Here is a 15325-nt window from a genome sequence, read left to right as displayed (position 1 = left end):
ATATGTTCTAGAGTAACACCCTTTGTATTCAAGGTGAAGGACACTTGTCAAGATATATACACAATGGTCACTCTCTCTCAGACAACGAAATAAACTGACGTAAAAAAAAAGTACACACACGGTGCTTTGGGATTATTTTCCAAGCAACAACGTAAATTTTTTGAAAAATGTTTTAATTGTGTGTCACATAACGTGCCCATCGCACATGGCCTGGTTTAGCTAAGAAGGCACACCTGTAGAATACAGCACCACAAACTTTACAAATTACATCACAATACCTTATCACGTAATTTATGAAACTTTGTTTGCAAAAAAAATGTTCTGTGACGTCAAACTATTTCTGGGTTATCGAGTCTGCCTATGTAAAGCCAAGCGCTGTGAGGAGTTTGCGTGCTAAACATAGACGTTACTACTCAATGGCTTTGCTAATCCAATGTTCTGTCGTCTCTATACCCATTGTCATTGAGTACGCCAAGCGCTGCGAGGAGTTTGTGTGCTAAACATAGACGTTACTCCTCAATGGCATTGCTAATCCCATATTTCGAGACACAAATGATATAAATGGCAGAAACTAGGTAAGTGTATTAGTCAGTGGAATGTGTACTTAGATTACACAGTGTACAATACTGTTGGCGATATAAACCATCAGATCCTGTTTGTGGACCCAGTCAGTTCGAAACACCCGTGTGAGTACGGCCAGGGATTTTGTTTTTATGTAGTACATGGAGACGAAGTGTGCTTCCCGTATATACGAAATCAATACTCCTGTTGCTGGGCAGTGAGTATCGATTTACTGTCAATAATACTGTGTAGCCTGAACAACAGATCTGTTTGCGTGTCAGGAGTATGGTATGGTATGGTATGGTATGGTATGGTATATGTGTGTGTGTGTGTGTGTGTGTGTGTGTGTGTGTGTGTGTGTATATAATATATATAAATATATATTTAGAGATATAGATATATAGAGATAGAATAATTACCACATGTCATAGCACATGGATCATTTCAATATCAAATGTTCTCGTCACGATATGGCTGAAATATTGCTAAATATTAACTCACTCACTCACTCATAGCACATGGGGATACGCACTCAATCGTACAGGTCATTTCGATCATAAGGAGTAATCAGCAGTGACAGAGGGCATGTATCCGCATCTCTGGGGGGTGGGGTTGTGGTTGAATGTATTGAGCTGAATGCCACATCAATTGGACGGACCAAACCTAGGCTCTAGTAATTTTCGAATACTCAGTGCCATTTATAAAGTGGTCAGATGTAACATATATTATATTTGGGATTACACTTTCTCAGTAATTTTCTAGGACTTTTGTTCGATTAAGTTGCATCCGAGATTCGAGCCCACACTCTCGGAGTAAGACACCAAATCGCCAGCGAAGTCAGCCATCTAACCCACTCAGCCACCTCGGTTTCCAGCCTAACGCTGACAGCATGGGTTCGAATCCTGGATGGGACTCAGCCCAACAAAAGTGGTGTTTTTTTCTTATGAATCGAGATAACGTCTAGACCTTGTTGTGTGACGTAAACCAGAATTTCAGAAAGTTTTCAGGATTCCAACCGAGTCGTTGTGTACCGTTGTGGAGGGGACTCAGTCACGGGGTTGGATCAGAGAGCTGGAAAACCCGACCCCATGTCTCTTGCGGGGCATGATGGCAGGTGTGCGTTACATGGAAGCGATTTGGGTCTGTGTGACGGGTCAGGCGTGACGAACGAACGCTTTAACCACTAGGCTACCGCACCGCCCCAGGTTGTTCATGCATAATTGAAGTAGCATCTATCGACCACGTGGGAAATGATCTGCATATCGTTCTCTCACAACGCCCTGTCCTCCCCGCAACTCTACGGGAACCCGGCAATGTTCTTACTGAAGATGTGGAGCAATCTCCCCTTGCCCTGATATTCAGATACTCGTTATGAGCATGAGGCGACTGACCCAGGCTCTGATTCGCATCAGTTGAATCACTTGCGACAATGAGGGGCTTTTTGGACAATGAATGTGGTTTTTTTTATTTCAAATGGTCATGGCCGGTTTTGTTTACACACAAACTCCTAACAGCACTTGGCTTATTCAATGGCGATGCGTATAAAGACGACAGAACACCAAGAGGAGCTTAGGCACACTCGACCCAGTAACTGTCTGACGTCACCGAGCATTGTTTTTCACAAAGTGGTGCAGGGTTTGTAACATATCGCAATTTTTCACAAACTACGTCATAAGGTATTGTACTTTGTCGGTAATTTGTAAATGTATGCCGGTTGCAGGGTACATGCCGACGGCTAAGCTATGTTTGAAAGTAGATTTGCCCCGTGACTTCGCATATCGCAATCATACTTTATTACCTACGATATCCTCGCGGCTCTCGCTCGGGCAACAACATATCGGGTATGACATGATATAATATCCTCTATACGATACCTACGAGGGCGAACGAGGTTCATATTTTTCATACGATGCCCTAGGTCAAAATATCACTTTGTCATGGTGACGTGACGTCATGAACAATGCTATGCCGTCACGTTTCTTCTGTGACGTTGCTTTCTACATGCGGCGACGGCGGGTAGACAACCTATGTTTGAAAGTAGATTTGGGTTATTTTCCTAAATTTGACGACTTCGGTAATAAACAGAATATTATATGAGTGCCCATATCATACTATGTTTACGACACTCGTGCCTAAATATCGGTATATCCCTCGCTCTCGCTCGGGAAATACAACATTTAGGCACTCGTGTCGTAAACATAGTACGACATGGGCGTTCATATAATATCCTCTATATACAAGGTGGCGAGCGCAAAGGGAGCCGGGAACCAGCTTACAGGGTCCCAATCCTCAAACTTTTCATTTCATTTATATTGATTGTGACGACATAGCCGTAACACGTGGCAGGAAGAGAAAGCGTTCGTAACGTTACCTGTCGTAACTGTAGGCCTATAGTATATCATAGGCTTACGAATGTCGTAGCTCTACGAACGTTTTGCGGATTGGGACACTGAATTCTAAAGGTAGACCGCACAGGACAACCGACTTTTCTTCCTGAACATGGTTTTGTGCATCGTTATCGTTGGGTATTTCAATCGATACACACAAAATGACGGTTTACCTTTTCAAGTGGGGATCCTTTACAAACTGTGAGTAGTATATAATCGGAACATGCGTTTTAAGTTAATTTTTTATTTCGAGACAAGCTGGTCTGAATACTTCGCTCACTACCGACAAGAACGCTCGAAGCTGATAAGCTGATAAGAGGTTCAGAAAACAGTATTTTCATAAGATTGCCTGACACACCACACGTACGTTACATAACATAACAGGTAAGTTAAACGGCGGTTCATTGTAGTCTCATTTGCTCCTCATGTCTTCACTCACTAATTCACCGGTTCACTCACTCAAGTGTGTCTTCATTCGCTCTGCCATTCACCGACTCACTCATTCAATTATGTCTTCACTCACTTATTCACGCAACCCTAACGGGGTCCCAGTAACCGACTGAAAAGGGGATCGGGTGATTTTGATGTGTGATCTGTTTTTCTTAATTGCTGTCTATGCTGTGAGTCACGGGTTTGTCTGGTTCAGACGCCGCTGTTCACATAAGGCCGTGAGTTAGCTGGAATGTTGTCTTGTTAACGGTTATAATTAGACCTTACTTAGTTGCTCATGTTATCAGTCATTGGTTTGCTGGCCCACGCTCGGTTATGAACGCAAAGCAGCTGATATCAGAATACCGCAGTCTGGTTAGCGGTTAGTATTCAATTCACAGTCTGGGTCAACACGTTGTGAACCAAGTAAAAAAACAGATATGTTTGTTTAAGTGTAATATCTCCCCAACCCAACCCAATACAATCCACCCCAACCCCTGCAAGCTTACTTGAGACGTGGGCGGTGGGGTAGCCTAGTGGTTAAAGATTTCGCTCGTCACGCCGTAGACCCGGGTTCGATTCCCCATATGGGTACAATGTGTGAAGCCCATTTTTGGTGTCCCCCGCCGTGATATTGCTGTAATATTGCTAAAGGCGGCGTAAGACTAAACTCACTGACTCGCTCAGTATTCAACCGACGCATAAAGCCGTGTTTCGCAGCCTGATTCCTGAGAGTTTCTAGGACTACAGTCCTGCCCACAACGAAGCACATGTGATGCATGTGGTCTCACCTTAGGCAAGTGAGTTTGTTCAAATTGCCTCTGTTTACCCAGCAGAAAATGGGTACCCGGTGGGATGAAGTCATGTGACTATAACTTTCTAACGCCCAGCTTGGGTTATCCGGGGTAATAAGAATCAGATTCTGATTAAGAGCCGCGAGCAATCACTTGGTGTTTGGAGACTGTGCGCTACATAGAAGATGACTTATTATTATTATTATTATTATTAAAGTTATTAACATGGAGTCGCGTTATAACGGGGATGCTGCTACTCAAGTCCACAAGTCCACCTTAATCAGTTGTTACTTTTTCTATTGCATGTATAAGGATGGTGTACCGGCAATGCGTGAAGTACCTGAGAAACGTCAGACAGAAGAAGCGTCAAGTGCTCAGGTGTCAGTGTACCCGTCTCCGGTGGCTGTTTCTATGGTTACGCGCGAGGCCACGCCAGATCCTTGCAGTGCTATGTATACTCACACTCCTTCACCTACATTTGAGAGTCTTACCACAATCCATGGGGTACTACAACAAGCCATGTTACCTCAGTCGAGAGGAGATCAACAATATGAAATATATGCTCACACAAGTCACTGCGGCATTTAATAAACAAAACGTGACGTATTGGTTGGACTATGGTACGCTGTTGGGGGTCTGGAAAACAGGGGAGATAATTCCATACGACGGCGACATTGACATTGGGAGACATTTCACAGGAATCACAGCTGACTCGCTTATGATCCAAGAAGCACAGAAACAATTGAATCAATACAATGTAATAATCAACAACTTCCAGGCCAAGTATAAAGGAAGCACATCAGATTTATTTAGATGGGAGACCTACGGAAACACGACCAAAATGCTCAGAAAGTGGTACCCGTTTGTCGAACACTTTGGCACCATTGAAGCTATAGCCAATTATTTCATGCCTTCGGAAATACCCTATGACGTCATATTTCCTACAAGGGAGCTAACCGTGTACGGGGTAAAGATGAAGATTCCCAACAAGCCCCTATACTTGCTCAAGAACCGTTATCCATTAACTTGGTTTATATCATTTCCATATAAATGGAAATGTTTCTTTGAGTCAAAGCCAAGCTGAAAACTGTACGTTTAAAACCTTGACTGGATCGCAGAAACGCAACCCAATTATGAGGAGAAAGGTAAAGATTGTCAGCGGGTCATCTTTGAGTTGTCCATCGCGAGTGATATGTCTTCGCCTTGTCCCTGCCTCAGCATTAGAAGCGGGTGTTTTTGCAACCAACGGGACAGGGGAACATGGCTGATATACCAAAGTGGTTGCTTCGTCGGCCGTCCCCGGGTTTTTCCAGATATAACATGAAATGTTCTTTTCCCCTAAACCATTCCGAACATTTCCGAAATTTTGCAGGAATTTGACATTTGTTCTCAAAGGCGAGAGGTTATGGATGTCAACTTCTTTATTTTGTATTCCTCAAAAGTTGAAATCCATAAAGTCTCGCCAACATGTGTATCACGTCTAAATGCCGTTCAAAGAATTTGTTCTGAAGTTGTCGGCAGTAATATACGTTCCAGAATACAGAAATGTACCCAAACCAAAATGAGAATAGAGACCAGGGCCTAGATTTTCGAAGCTCTCTTAGCGCTAAGACAGTCATAAGTGCCATACATTAACATTAACTTACGACTATATTAGCGCTAAGAGAGCTTCGAAAATCTAGGCCCAGGGTCCCGATTCACAAAACGTTCGTAAGCCTATGATAAACTATAGAATTACGACAGGTCGTAACGTTACGAGCGTTTTGTGGAGCAGGACCAAGGGTCACTATCCATAGAGCGTTCGTAGCGCTACGACATTCGTAAGCCTATGATAAACTACAGAGTACGGCAGGTCGTAACGTTACGAACGCTTTGTGGATTGGGACCCAGGGCCCCTATCCATAGAGCGTTCGTAGCGCTACGACATTCGTAAGCCTATGATAAACTACAGAGTTACGGCAGGTCGTAACGTTACGAACGCTTTGTGGATCGGGACCCAGGGCCCCTATCCACGGAGCGTTCGTAGCGCTACGTCATTCGTAATTCTATGATAAACTATAGAGTAACGGTACATGCTTTACAGACAGTTTTATGTATGACCCTCGTGCATTCATCTGCATAAAGTTTGCAGTAGGTTCCCCCAAGCTAGTCGAAAAATTCATCTTCGATGTAACCATATATATATATATAATAGGGTGAGTGTTTTAAGTGAATCTAAACTTTTGATGGTTAGTATATTTCTCAGGAGAGACAAACAGGGTATACTTTTGCACTTACATTTTATTTTACATGCGTTCCCTAACAGTGTGGTGTCCGTGACGTGCTAACGACAGAAGATCTTGACAAGAGCGATCGGACGTCGAATCAAATAAACCCCAAAAGAGTCCAAAACAATATTTGCCTAAAAACACCACAAAAAAAACTTGGCTTAGATTTTTGAAGTTCTCTTGGCGCTAAGATAGTCGTAAGTGCCATACGTTAACATAGACTTACGACTATCTTAGTGCTCAGAGAGTTTCGAAAATCTAGGCCCTGGCATCTGATGCAGGTATAAAACAATCTGTCAGCTACTGGACGAGCTGCTGAGGAGTTCAGGGTAAACTGTGTCTTTTTGAAGGTATCTATTATGAGATATGTTCCATAAGTCACGTGACCTATGAGTCTAGACGATTGCTTATCCCGATGAGTCTACATATGTGTGTGGATATATACCAAATCCACTGATCCTTGCGTTTCAGATCATCTCACAAGAAACGAATGAAATCATTGAAAGTAATTATAAACTTTATCAAAACTGCCTAAGTCCCAAACCCAGCTATGATATCCGCATCAGATGCATGGAACAACCATTTCTTCTGTGTTTCATCTTAACCCCAAACATGGATGTTTATTATCTTTTGAATGGCATTTTATGGTACAAATACAGTAAGCCTGCCATATGAAACATATGTACATCCCATCCCGTTTGGATTAGTGAGTGAGTGAGTGAGAATGGTTTTACGCCGCGTTTAGCACTATTCCAGCAATATCACGACTGTGGACACCAGAAACGGGCTTCACACATTGTACCCATGTGGACCATCAAACCCGGGTCTTCAGCGTGACGAGCTCTATGTACATGATGTTTATATTTAATATATTTAATGAGTGAGTCCGTCGCTTGTAGCAATATTCCAGCAATATCACGACTGGAGACACCAGAAACGGGCTTCACACATTGTTCCCATGTGGAGAATCAAACCCGGGTCTTCAGCGTGACGAGCGAATGCTCTAACCACTTGGCTACCGTCCGGATTAACATATGTCTGAACATTAATATCAGGGCAAATGATGGTGCATCCCTAAGTCTATTCAACAGCCTTATAAACACTACATGAAATTTGTCATATTTTAACCCATTGTCGATGTCATATTTTTCTAAAATATATGTTTAAACCTGCCAGAATGAACGAAGTTGGAACATATATTTTCTTGAATAAATACACACATAAAAGACATCGTTGGTGTTTATTTTTTGAAAAGTCAGAAACGTATGTATACGGAGTATGCAGAAATGAGTGAGTGGTGTTTTACGCCGCTTTTAGCAATATTCCAGCAATACCACGTGGGAGACACCAGAAATGGGCTTCACACATTGTACCCATGTGGGGAATCGAACCCAGGTCTTCGACTTGACGAGCGAACACTTTAACCACTCGGCTACTCTTCTGCCCTGGTTGTGCAAAAAACTGCATGACATTATTATCACAGTGGGGGACTCCAGAAATGGGCTTCACATATTGTACCCATGTGGGGAATCGAACCCGGGTCTACGGCATGACGTAAAAACGCTTTAACCACTAGGCTACTCCACCGCCCTCTTCTCAAGCAATCTTGCTGGGTGAGGTGAGGTGAAATTGGGTTTTACGTCGTGCTTGAGAATATTTCGCTCATATCACGACGTGCATGCGTGTGTATGTGTATGTGCGGCTGCTTGTACTAGCCCAGACTGAAGCTGGTTTTATAGTGCTAGCCCATTGAGATACCATGCCGCAGTGAAGCATGAATACCCCACTCAGACACATTATACTGACTCCGAGCCGACCAGTCCTTGTTGTACCCATTAATGCCGAGCGCCAGGCAGGGACCAACACGTAACATATTTTAACGTCTTTTTGGTATGACGCGGTCGGGGATCGAACCCGCGACCTTCCGCTCTCCGGGCGGACGCTCTAACCACTACACCACGGAGGCGGTCTCAGTCCTGCTGGGGGGGGGTAGTAGGGAGATATTACACTAAAATAAAAATATGTTGGTTTCTACTTGGTTCACAACGTATAGACTAAACTGTGGATTGACGCGAAGTAGCGAGGGATAGTTTGTCCAATTGCTCACAAAGCAAAACCTCGAGTGCGAAATCGATTTAAGTTTGAAGCGCTATTTAAATTATCAGTCCAAGTGTCGGGCGAATATGTGTTGTCTGATAGACTGAGGGTGACATGAGTTTGTAAGGACTATCAGGCCAGATGTAACAAAACACGGCTGAGTGGGTAAGCATCCCCATTTTCTAATCCCGCTGAGCATTATACGAGTATGTATGAGCGAAAACCGCACAGGCGCGTAGCAAGCCAATTCTTTCGTGTAAGCCCGATAGGTTGCAAAGCTTTATATTTAGATAGTATTGAGGGCTTGTCTAACTTTCACGGTGATCTTTACTAAAAACATGTGTAAGCCCGGGCTTTTTTCATAATGGTAGCTACGCCCCTGTCGCAAGATGCAAAAAACAGTCGACCAAACACAGCTTGTTTTCAACTCAACATTTTATAACGTCTCAGTGTTAGCGTGTTTCACGTGTACCATGCAGTCCTCCACATAAGCAAAATCGAGGTACACTGTACCTGGAAGAAATACTAAAGTGATGTATGCACATCAATAGCAAAACGACCAAAAACATGGCACGACTCACTGAAGAACAACGAGCAATTGCAGCTGGTAGCTGCATCAACAGAATCACTCACTTGAGTTTAGACAGACCTCAACACCCATCACAAGACAGCGAGAAGACTGACACCTCCTAACATCGCACATCATCAGGGGCCACGGCATCAGCGACTTGTGTGAGTCGACAGACAGGAACCAGAAGACCGCTTGCAGGTATCTGCAACATGCCTTGCAGAGGGACATCACTGACCAACCGGCATCGTCAGACAAGATTCTGACGTGACAGTCGTTAGACAGATTGTCCGTCCGTCGTTAGAAATTACTCGATTGGCCAAGATTTCTGTTTTCGGGTGAGATTAGGTTCTGCATCTCCATGAATGAAGGAAGAACAAGATCCTACAGTTGTAGAGGGGAACGCCAACTTTGCCTTTGCATTCATGGTAAGGGGTGACATCTGTGACAGTAAGAAAAACAAACTACAAATCATTGTGGTAATCCAAAATTTCTGACCAGACCAATTGTGCGACTATTCCTACGAGGAACCATTTTCCAAAAGGACATCATCAGATCCCCATTGCACGTCTTTGTCAGTATTCTTCATTTCATCCAGAATCATTTCCACGTCAATCAGGGTTGATATCCTGATAACATTTACATTACATTGGCCATCCATTCATGCAGAGATTTACAGGACCAAATTTATTAGCGCGTCCAGAGTCCCAATACTTTTGTAAAAATTCCAATCAAGTGACAATAAGTTATCACTGAGTTTGCTACTAGCTAGGTTATGATATTATTTGCAATTTAATTACTGTAACAATGTGATGATCATGATACAATAATAACAGTATAAATAATAATATTTAAGTGTCTCGGACCCCCATTTTGTTGTCCAGGACCCCTGAAAATAAAGAGTATGAGTCCCAGGGACCCTCAAATACAGGACTCCATGTAAATCCCTGCATTAATGGCCTGGCCTTTCGGTAGGGAGGCCTACAATAGGATTCCTTTGGAATATATGAAAGCTGAAACCAGTATCTTGACAGCTTTGGGAAAACCATGTGTTTTCAGTGGAGAAGATGTTAGATGTTTCCAAAGACTTGGTTCCTGTTGAGTCTCTGTCCGATAGTGGTACACTAGACTCATTCATTATTACATATTGCACGGGGGCGGTGGGTAGCCTCTTGGTTAAAGTGTTTGCTCGTCGTTCGATTCCACACATGGGTACAATGTGTGAAGCCCCTTGCTGGAATATTGAAGCCTAAACCCAACTCACTCACTCACTCACTCACTCACTCACTCACTCACTCACTCACTCACATATCGCATGGATGACTTATGCATCGATCTTTCAGTTGAAAATAGTACGTATTTGTAAAAAATCTGTTAACAGAGAATACCTAGTAACTTGAATTGGGCCTATAAGAATTGGAAGTATTGTACTGAATGCATGTTAAGGATGTACTAGACATTCTCGTAGACTCAGAACTACACAGACACCCTTCATATCGATACTTCAGCAATATTCCAGCAATATCACGGCGGGGGACACCAGAAATTTGCTTCACACATTGTACCCATGTGGGGATTCGAACCCGGGTCTTCGGTGTGACGAGCGGACACTTTAACCACTAGGCTACCCTACCGCCTCTCTTTTTACCGATACTATCAGTCTGATAAATCAATACCATAAACTTGGTATTCCGATCTGATGACACCGCAAATGAGTTCTCTTTCTGTGTTTGAAAACTAGTATGCGACCGGACAGTTTAGAGGTTGGTTGCCTACGTTCGAGTGATAATGGCAGCAAGTCATTTGGCACTTTATCACAAATAGGACGGTGTAATTCTGAACTGCATTTAAAAGTTGTCAAAAGTATTGTAAACAAAAATGCATTATATTCCATTACATTATATTAAAGAGATCATACGCACGTGTGTTTAGACAAATAAAACTGTAGTGTGTTTCTGGTTATCATGCTCATCCGATCAGCGAGTGAGGTTTTATTGTCCCATCGCGTTAAGGCCACGAGCAAATCAACATAAAGATCACGAACTAGGATTTGAACTATGTGGTTAGCACATCCTGGCAGGTCTATGGGATGGAACTCCACAGTGCATTGGCATGCCTTGACTACTGTGGATGGTTCAACATGACCTACTACCGTAAGTACTCAAATATATTAAATACACGCACATGGCTAACAAATATCTTCAGGGGAAAGCATTTTAGAAAAACAAACAAATTAGCTTTAATGTTGACCTTCATCAGATAGATCACTCATCACTTTTAGCTATCAAGGCCATGTCCAAAGAATGTGAATGGTACATTATCATTGGCACACAGTACACATTCCTTCGTGCTCGTCATGACTGGGGGCGGTGGGGTAGCCTAATGGTTAAAGCGTTGGCTCGTCACGCCGAAGACCCGGGTTCGAATCCCCACATGGGCACAATGTGTGAAGCCCATTTCTGGTGTCCCCCGCCGTGATGTTGCTGGAATATTGCTAAAAGCGGCGTAAAACCAAACTCAGTCAGTCAGTCAGTGGTCATGACTGACCGACCACTCCCCAGGGCATGTGTTTTCCACAATAAATTCAACCTGTCAGTTTGATTTATGAGGAAATCCCCAGGTGATCACCAGAATGTCACTTTAGTCTTAGATCCGATCCCAACATGGATCTTACAATCTGTATAAGACTCTATCTCACCTACGTTAGTGGCCATGTTCAATACATCGCTGGCTGCATCTGAAGTACCAAGCACATGCAAAATGGCTCTTATTCGTCCACTTATCAAGAAAACTACACTTGATTCAAATGACATTAGAAATTATAGACCGGTGTTCAACCTACCATTTCTATCAAAGGTACTTGAGAAGATTGTAGCAATCCAAATCAACTGACTCACTGACTGAGTTTGGTTTTACGCCGCTTTTAGCTATATTCCAGCAATATCACGGCGGGGGACACCAGAAATGGGCTTCACTCATTGTACCCATGTGGGGATTCGAACCCGGGTCTTCGGCGTGACGAGCCAATGCTTTAACCACTAGACTACCCCACCGCCCCAATCCAAATCAAAGAACATCTGGAAAAGAACAACCTGATGGAAGAGTTCCAGTCTGCCTATGGAGAACACAGTACAGAAACAGCACTTCATCGTGTGCAAAATTACATCCTTTCTCATCTCGACAATCAGAGAGTACTACTCCTTGTCCTACTAGACCTGTCGGCAGCCTTCTATACAATAGACCACAGTATCCTTCTGTCTTGACTTGAGAAGACTGTTGGTATCACCGGACCAGCACTGATGTGGCTTGAGTCGTATCTAAAAAACAGAACTCAGTCAGTGAAAGTTGGTGAGGCAGTGTCATGTGGCGTTCCACAGGGTTCAGTCCTTGGACCACTCTTGTTTACCATCTATATGTTGCCACTAGGTGATGTTTTCCGGAACCACTGCATTGTCTTCCAGTGCTTTGCAGATGACACCAAGAGCTGTATCACCTCCAGGATTGTATCACTTCAGGACAAGATAACAAAGCTGGAAAGCTGCATCAGTGACATCAGAACTTGGATGAGAATCAACTTTCTCAAACTAAATGACAACAAAATGGAAGCATTCATTTTCGGGTCAAAGCACTTACAGGAACGTATGACAGAATTCTCAGTCAATATTGGACCTGTGAATGTGCCTGCCTCTTCCCAAGTGAAGAATCTAGGAGTTTTCGACTCCCACATGACCATGAACAAGCAGGTCACCCAAATGTCCCAGTTTTCTCATTACCATCTTCATCAGATTGGTAAACTAAGGTGATATCTGTCAAATGAAACTGCAAAAACTCTCACTCAAGCAACAGTCATATCTCGCCTTGACTATGCCAATTCACTTTTGTATGGGATAACAGCTGCCCTGGTTCATCGACTCCAGGTTATACAAAACACGGCCGCCAGGATCATAACTCACTGTCCTCAAAGAGACCACATCACCCCTAAGTTAAGAGAACTGCATTGGCTACCTGTTGCTAGACGCATAAACTTCAAGGTGCTCACCATTATCTACAAGTGCCTGAAGACCAACACTGCTCCATCTTACTTGTCATCTCTTCTAAACAACCATAGACCAACAAGAACTCTTAGATCACAAGATAAAGACACATCTATTTGAAATTAAATAGATTACAAGCGCCTGTAAGCAACATAGCTGGAACTCTGCGCTATAGAAGTAGATTATTATTATTATCATTAGATATTTATCACTTTGCTACTAGCACTAGGAACCCCGAGATCTAGTGAGTTAATATTTATCGTCACATCGGCAATATTTCAGCCATATCGTGACAAGAACAGTTTTTAATTATATTAAAGATCAATAAAGTTAGAAATTAAAAAGCCTGTTGACGAAGAACAGTAAAACTACTAGTGTATCAAAGATATCCATTTAAAACAAGCAATTAAATCTAAAATATTGGAATATTGGATCCTCACCTTTTAAAAGGTTTTAATGAGTATATCTTGTGTGGCCAATACGACATCGTCTTATGATGACCTCTTCAAATCTGGACTGACAACCCAAGTAAGTGTAACCGATAGTTGGTTTTATTGCATGTAATTTATTGATACCTACTTGGGTGTCCCACTTCTTTTGCATCAGATCACGGATGTAAGTTAGCTTTGTAATCAGAGTATGGAATAAGAAGTGGTGTCACAGATTTGTTGAGTGCTGTCTTGGCAGAAAGATCGGCCATTGTGTTCCCAGAAATGCCAACGTGGCTGGGTAACCAACAAAAGACGAAGCTGGGATGAAACTCACCAAAAATGCACAGTGAAATAGAGGACTGGGCCACCTTGACTGAGGCACCCAGATGCCTGTACAAGGAAAAGGGTAACCTCTGACCAGTTGATGTCCCCCGCAGTGATATTATTGGAATATTGCTAAAAGCAGCGTAAAACATTACTCACTCACTCACTGACCAGTTTATCTAATGCCCAACATTGCATGAGTAAGTGAGTGAGTGAGTGAGTTTAGTTTCATGCCACCCAGCATTCCAGCTATATTCGAGTCTGGACCAGACAATCCAGTGATCAACAGCATGAGCATCGATCTATGCGATTGGGATACGACCCTTCCTTGCAAGCTGCTGCATCATCAACAAATAAGCAAACCTGTGAAGATATCTGGTTTTGTTTATTTTGATAGTGATATACCCCAAAGCCGCACGGTAGTACGACCTGGAGTACGTTGTGACACATCGTGAAAGCTGGACGGATCTCAAATACATCAAAAACTTAAACACAGTTGACATAACACTGGCATTACATAATTCACTAAACGATCAACACTATGTACAACTACAGACATGTATTAAGGGACACGCCAGCTGGACAAGCTATGCCAGCACACCTGTACATTTGACACCTTACAGCTTGGGTTACAGTGTGTACAAGGTGGCTGCTTCGGACATACACAGAAGTGTTATGCTAAATATACATGTTCTCATTCTCAGACTTTACTTGCTCATCAGCTGAAAGAAGTATACAGAGTTTCAAGTAGGAATCTACACAAAACTACATGAGTGAGTGAGTGACTATGGTTTTACGCCGCTTTTAACAATATTCCAGCAATAACACGGCGGGGACACTAGAAATGGGCTTCACACAGTGTGCCCATGTGGGGAATCGAACCCGGGTCTTCGGCGTGACGAGCAAACGCTTTAACCACTAGGCTACCCCTGCGCCCCAAAACAACATGAAACCCGTTCCGATGCTGGGAAGTGATACGGCAAAGCCTGTATCCCACATTGTGGATGATACTTCTTAAACCTGACAATATGGAAGAGGGATTTATCTACAGTTTATAAGAGACATATAATCAACCTTAAGTTTGCAGCATATGTCCACAAAAATTCACAGATTGTAATAAAACACTTAAGCTGAAACAAATTTGATAGTCAACTTGTATTTCACTGTGTTAGTTTAACAAAAATGCATTAAATGCAATGTACAAAAAAGGGTTAAGTACCTCTGAATTTAAGAAAATAAGATTTTGAAAGAATTCAAAATTTCTTGCTAAATTTGTCAGCCATGGAACTTAATTATAAATTCTAGATAAATTCCTGCAGAATAAAAATGCAGATAACTATATACCATGGACTGTTTCCTCCTGACAGCTGTTCACAAGGATGATTCACCAGCCACGGCACCTGCTAAACATCTGTTTCCTGCATTGTACATCC

The 15325-nt window shown here is 42.7% G+C and overlaps 1 protein-coding gene and 1 long non-coding RNA gene across 2 annotated transcripts; one reads left to right on the top strand and one right to left on the bottom strand.

The window, feature by feature from the left end:
- Positions 1–388: 388 nt before the first annotated feature.
- Positions 389–5733, top strand: LOC124257137 (uncharacterized protein RP689-like). The gene is made up of 2 exons (XM_046691127.1): positions 389–575; positions 4484–5733. The coding sequence occupies exons 1-2, from the start codon at positions 562–564 to the stop codon at positions 5253–5255; spliced, it is 786 nt and encodes a 261-aa protein (XP_046547083.1). The 5' UTR covers positions 389–561; the 3' UTR covers positions 5256–5733.
- A 1333-nt stretch (positions 5734–7066) lies between these two features.
- Positions 7067–14710, bottom strand: LOC124257090. The gene is made up of 3 exons (XR_006893182.1): positions 14662–14710; positions 13290–13293; positions 7067–7185 (listed from the first exon to the last, which is right to left on the bottom strand). It is a non-coding gene; the product is annotated as an uncharacterized LOC124257090 (long non-coding RNA).
- Between the last annotated feature and the right edge of the window lie 615 nt (positions 14711–15325).

Source organism: Haliotis rubra, unplaced genomic scaffold (genome assembly GCF_003918875.1).
Source record: "Haliotis rubra isolate DU_JTF1 unplaced genomic scaffold, ASM391887v1 Scf65, whole genome shotgun sequence".
Lineage (NCBI taxonomy): Eukaryota > Metazoa > Mollusca > Gastropoda > Lepetellida > Haliotidae > Haliotis > Haliotis rubra.
Note: the sequence above shows the minus strand (reverse complement) of the source record. Positions and strands in the feature narration are given on the sequence as shown.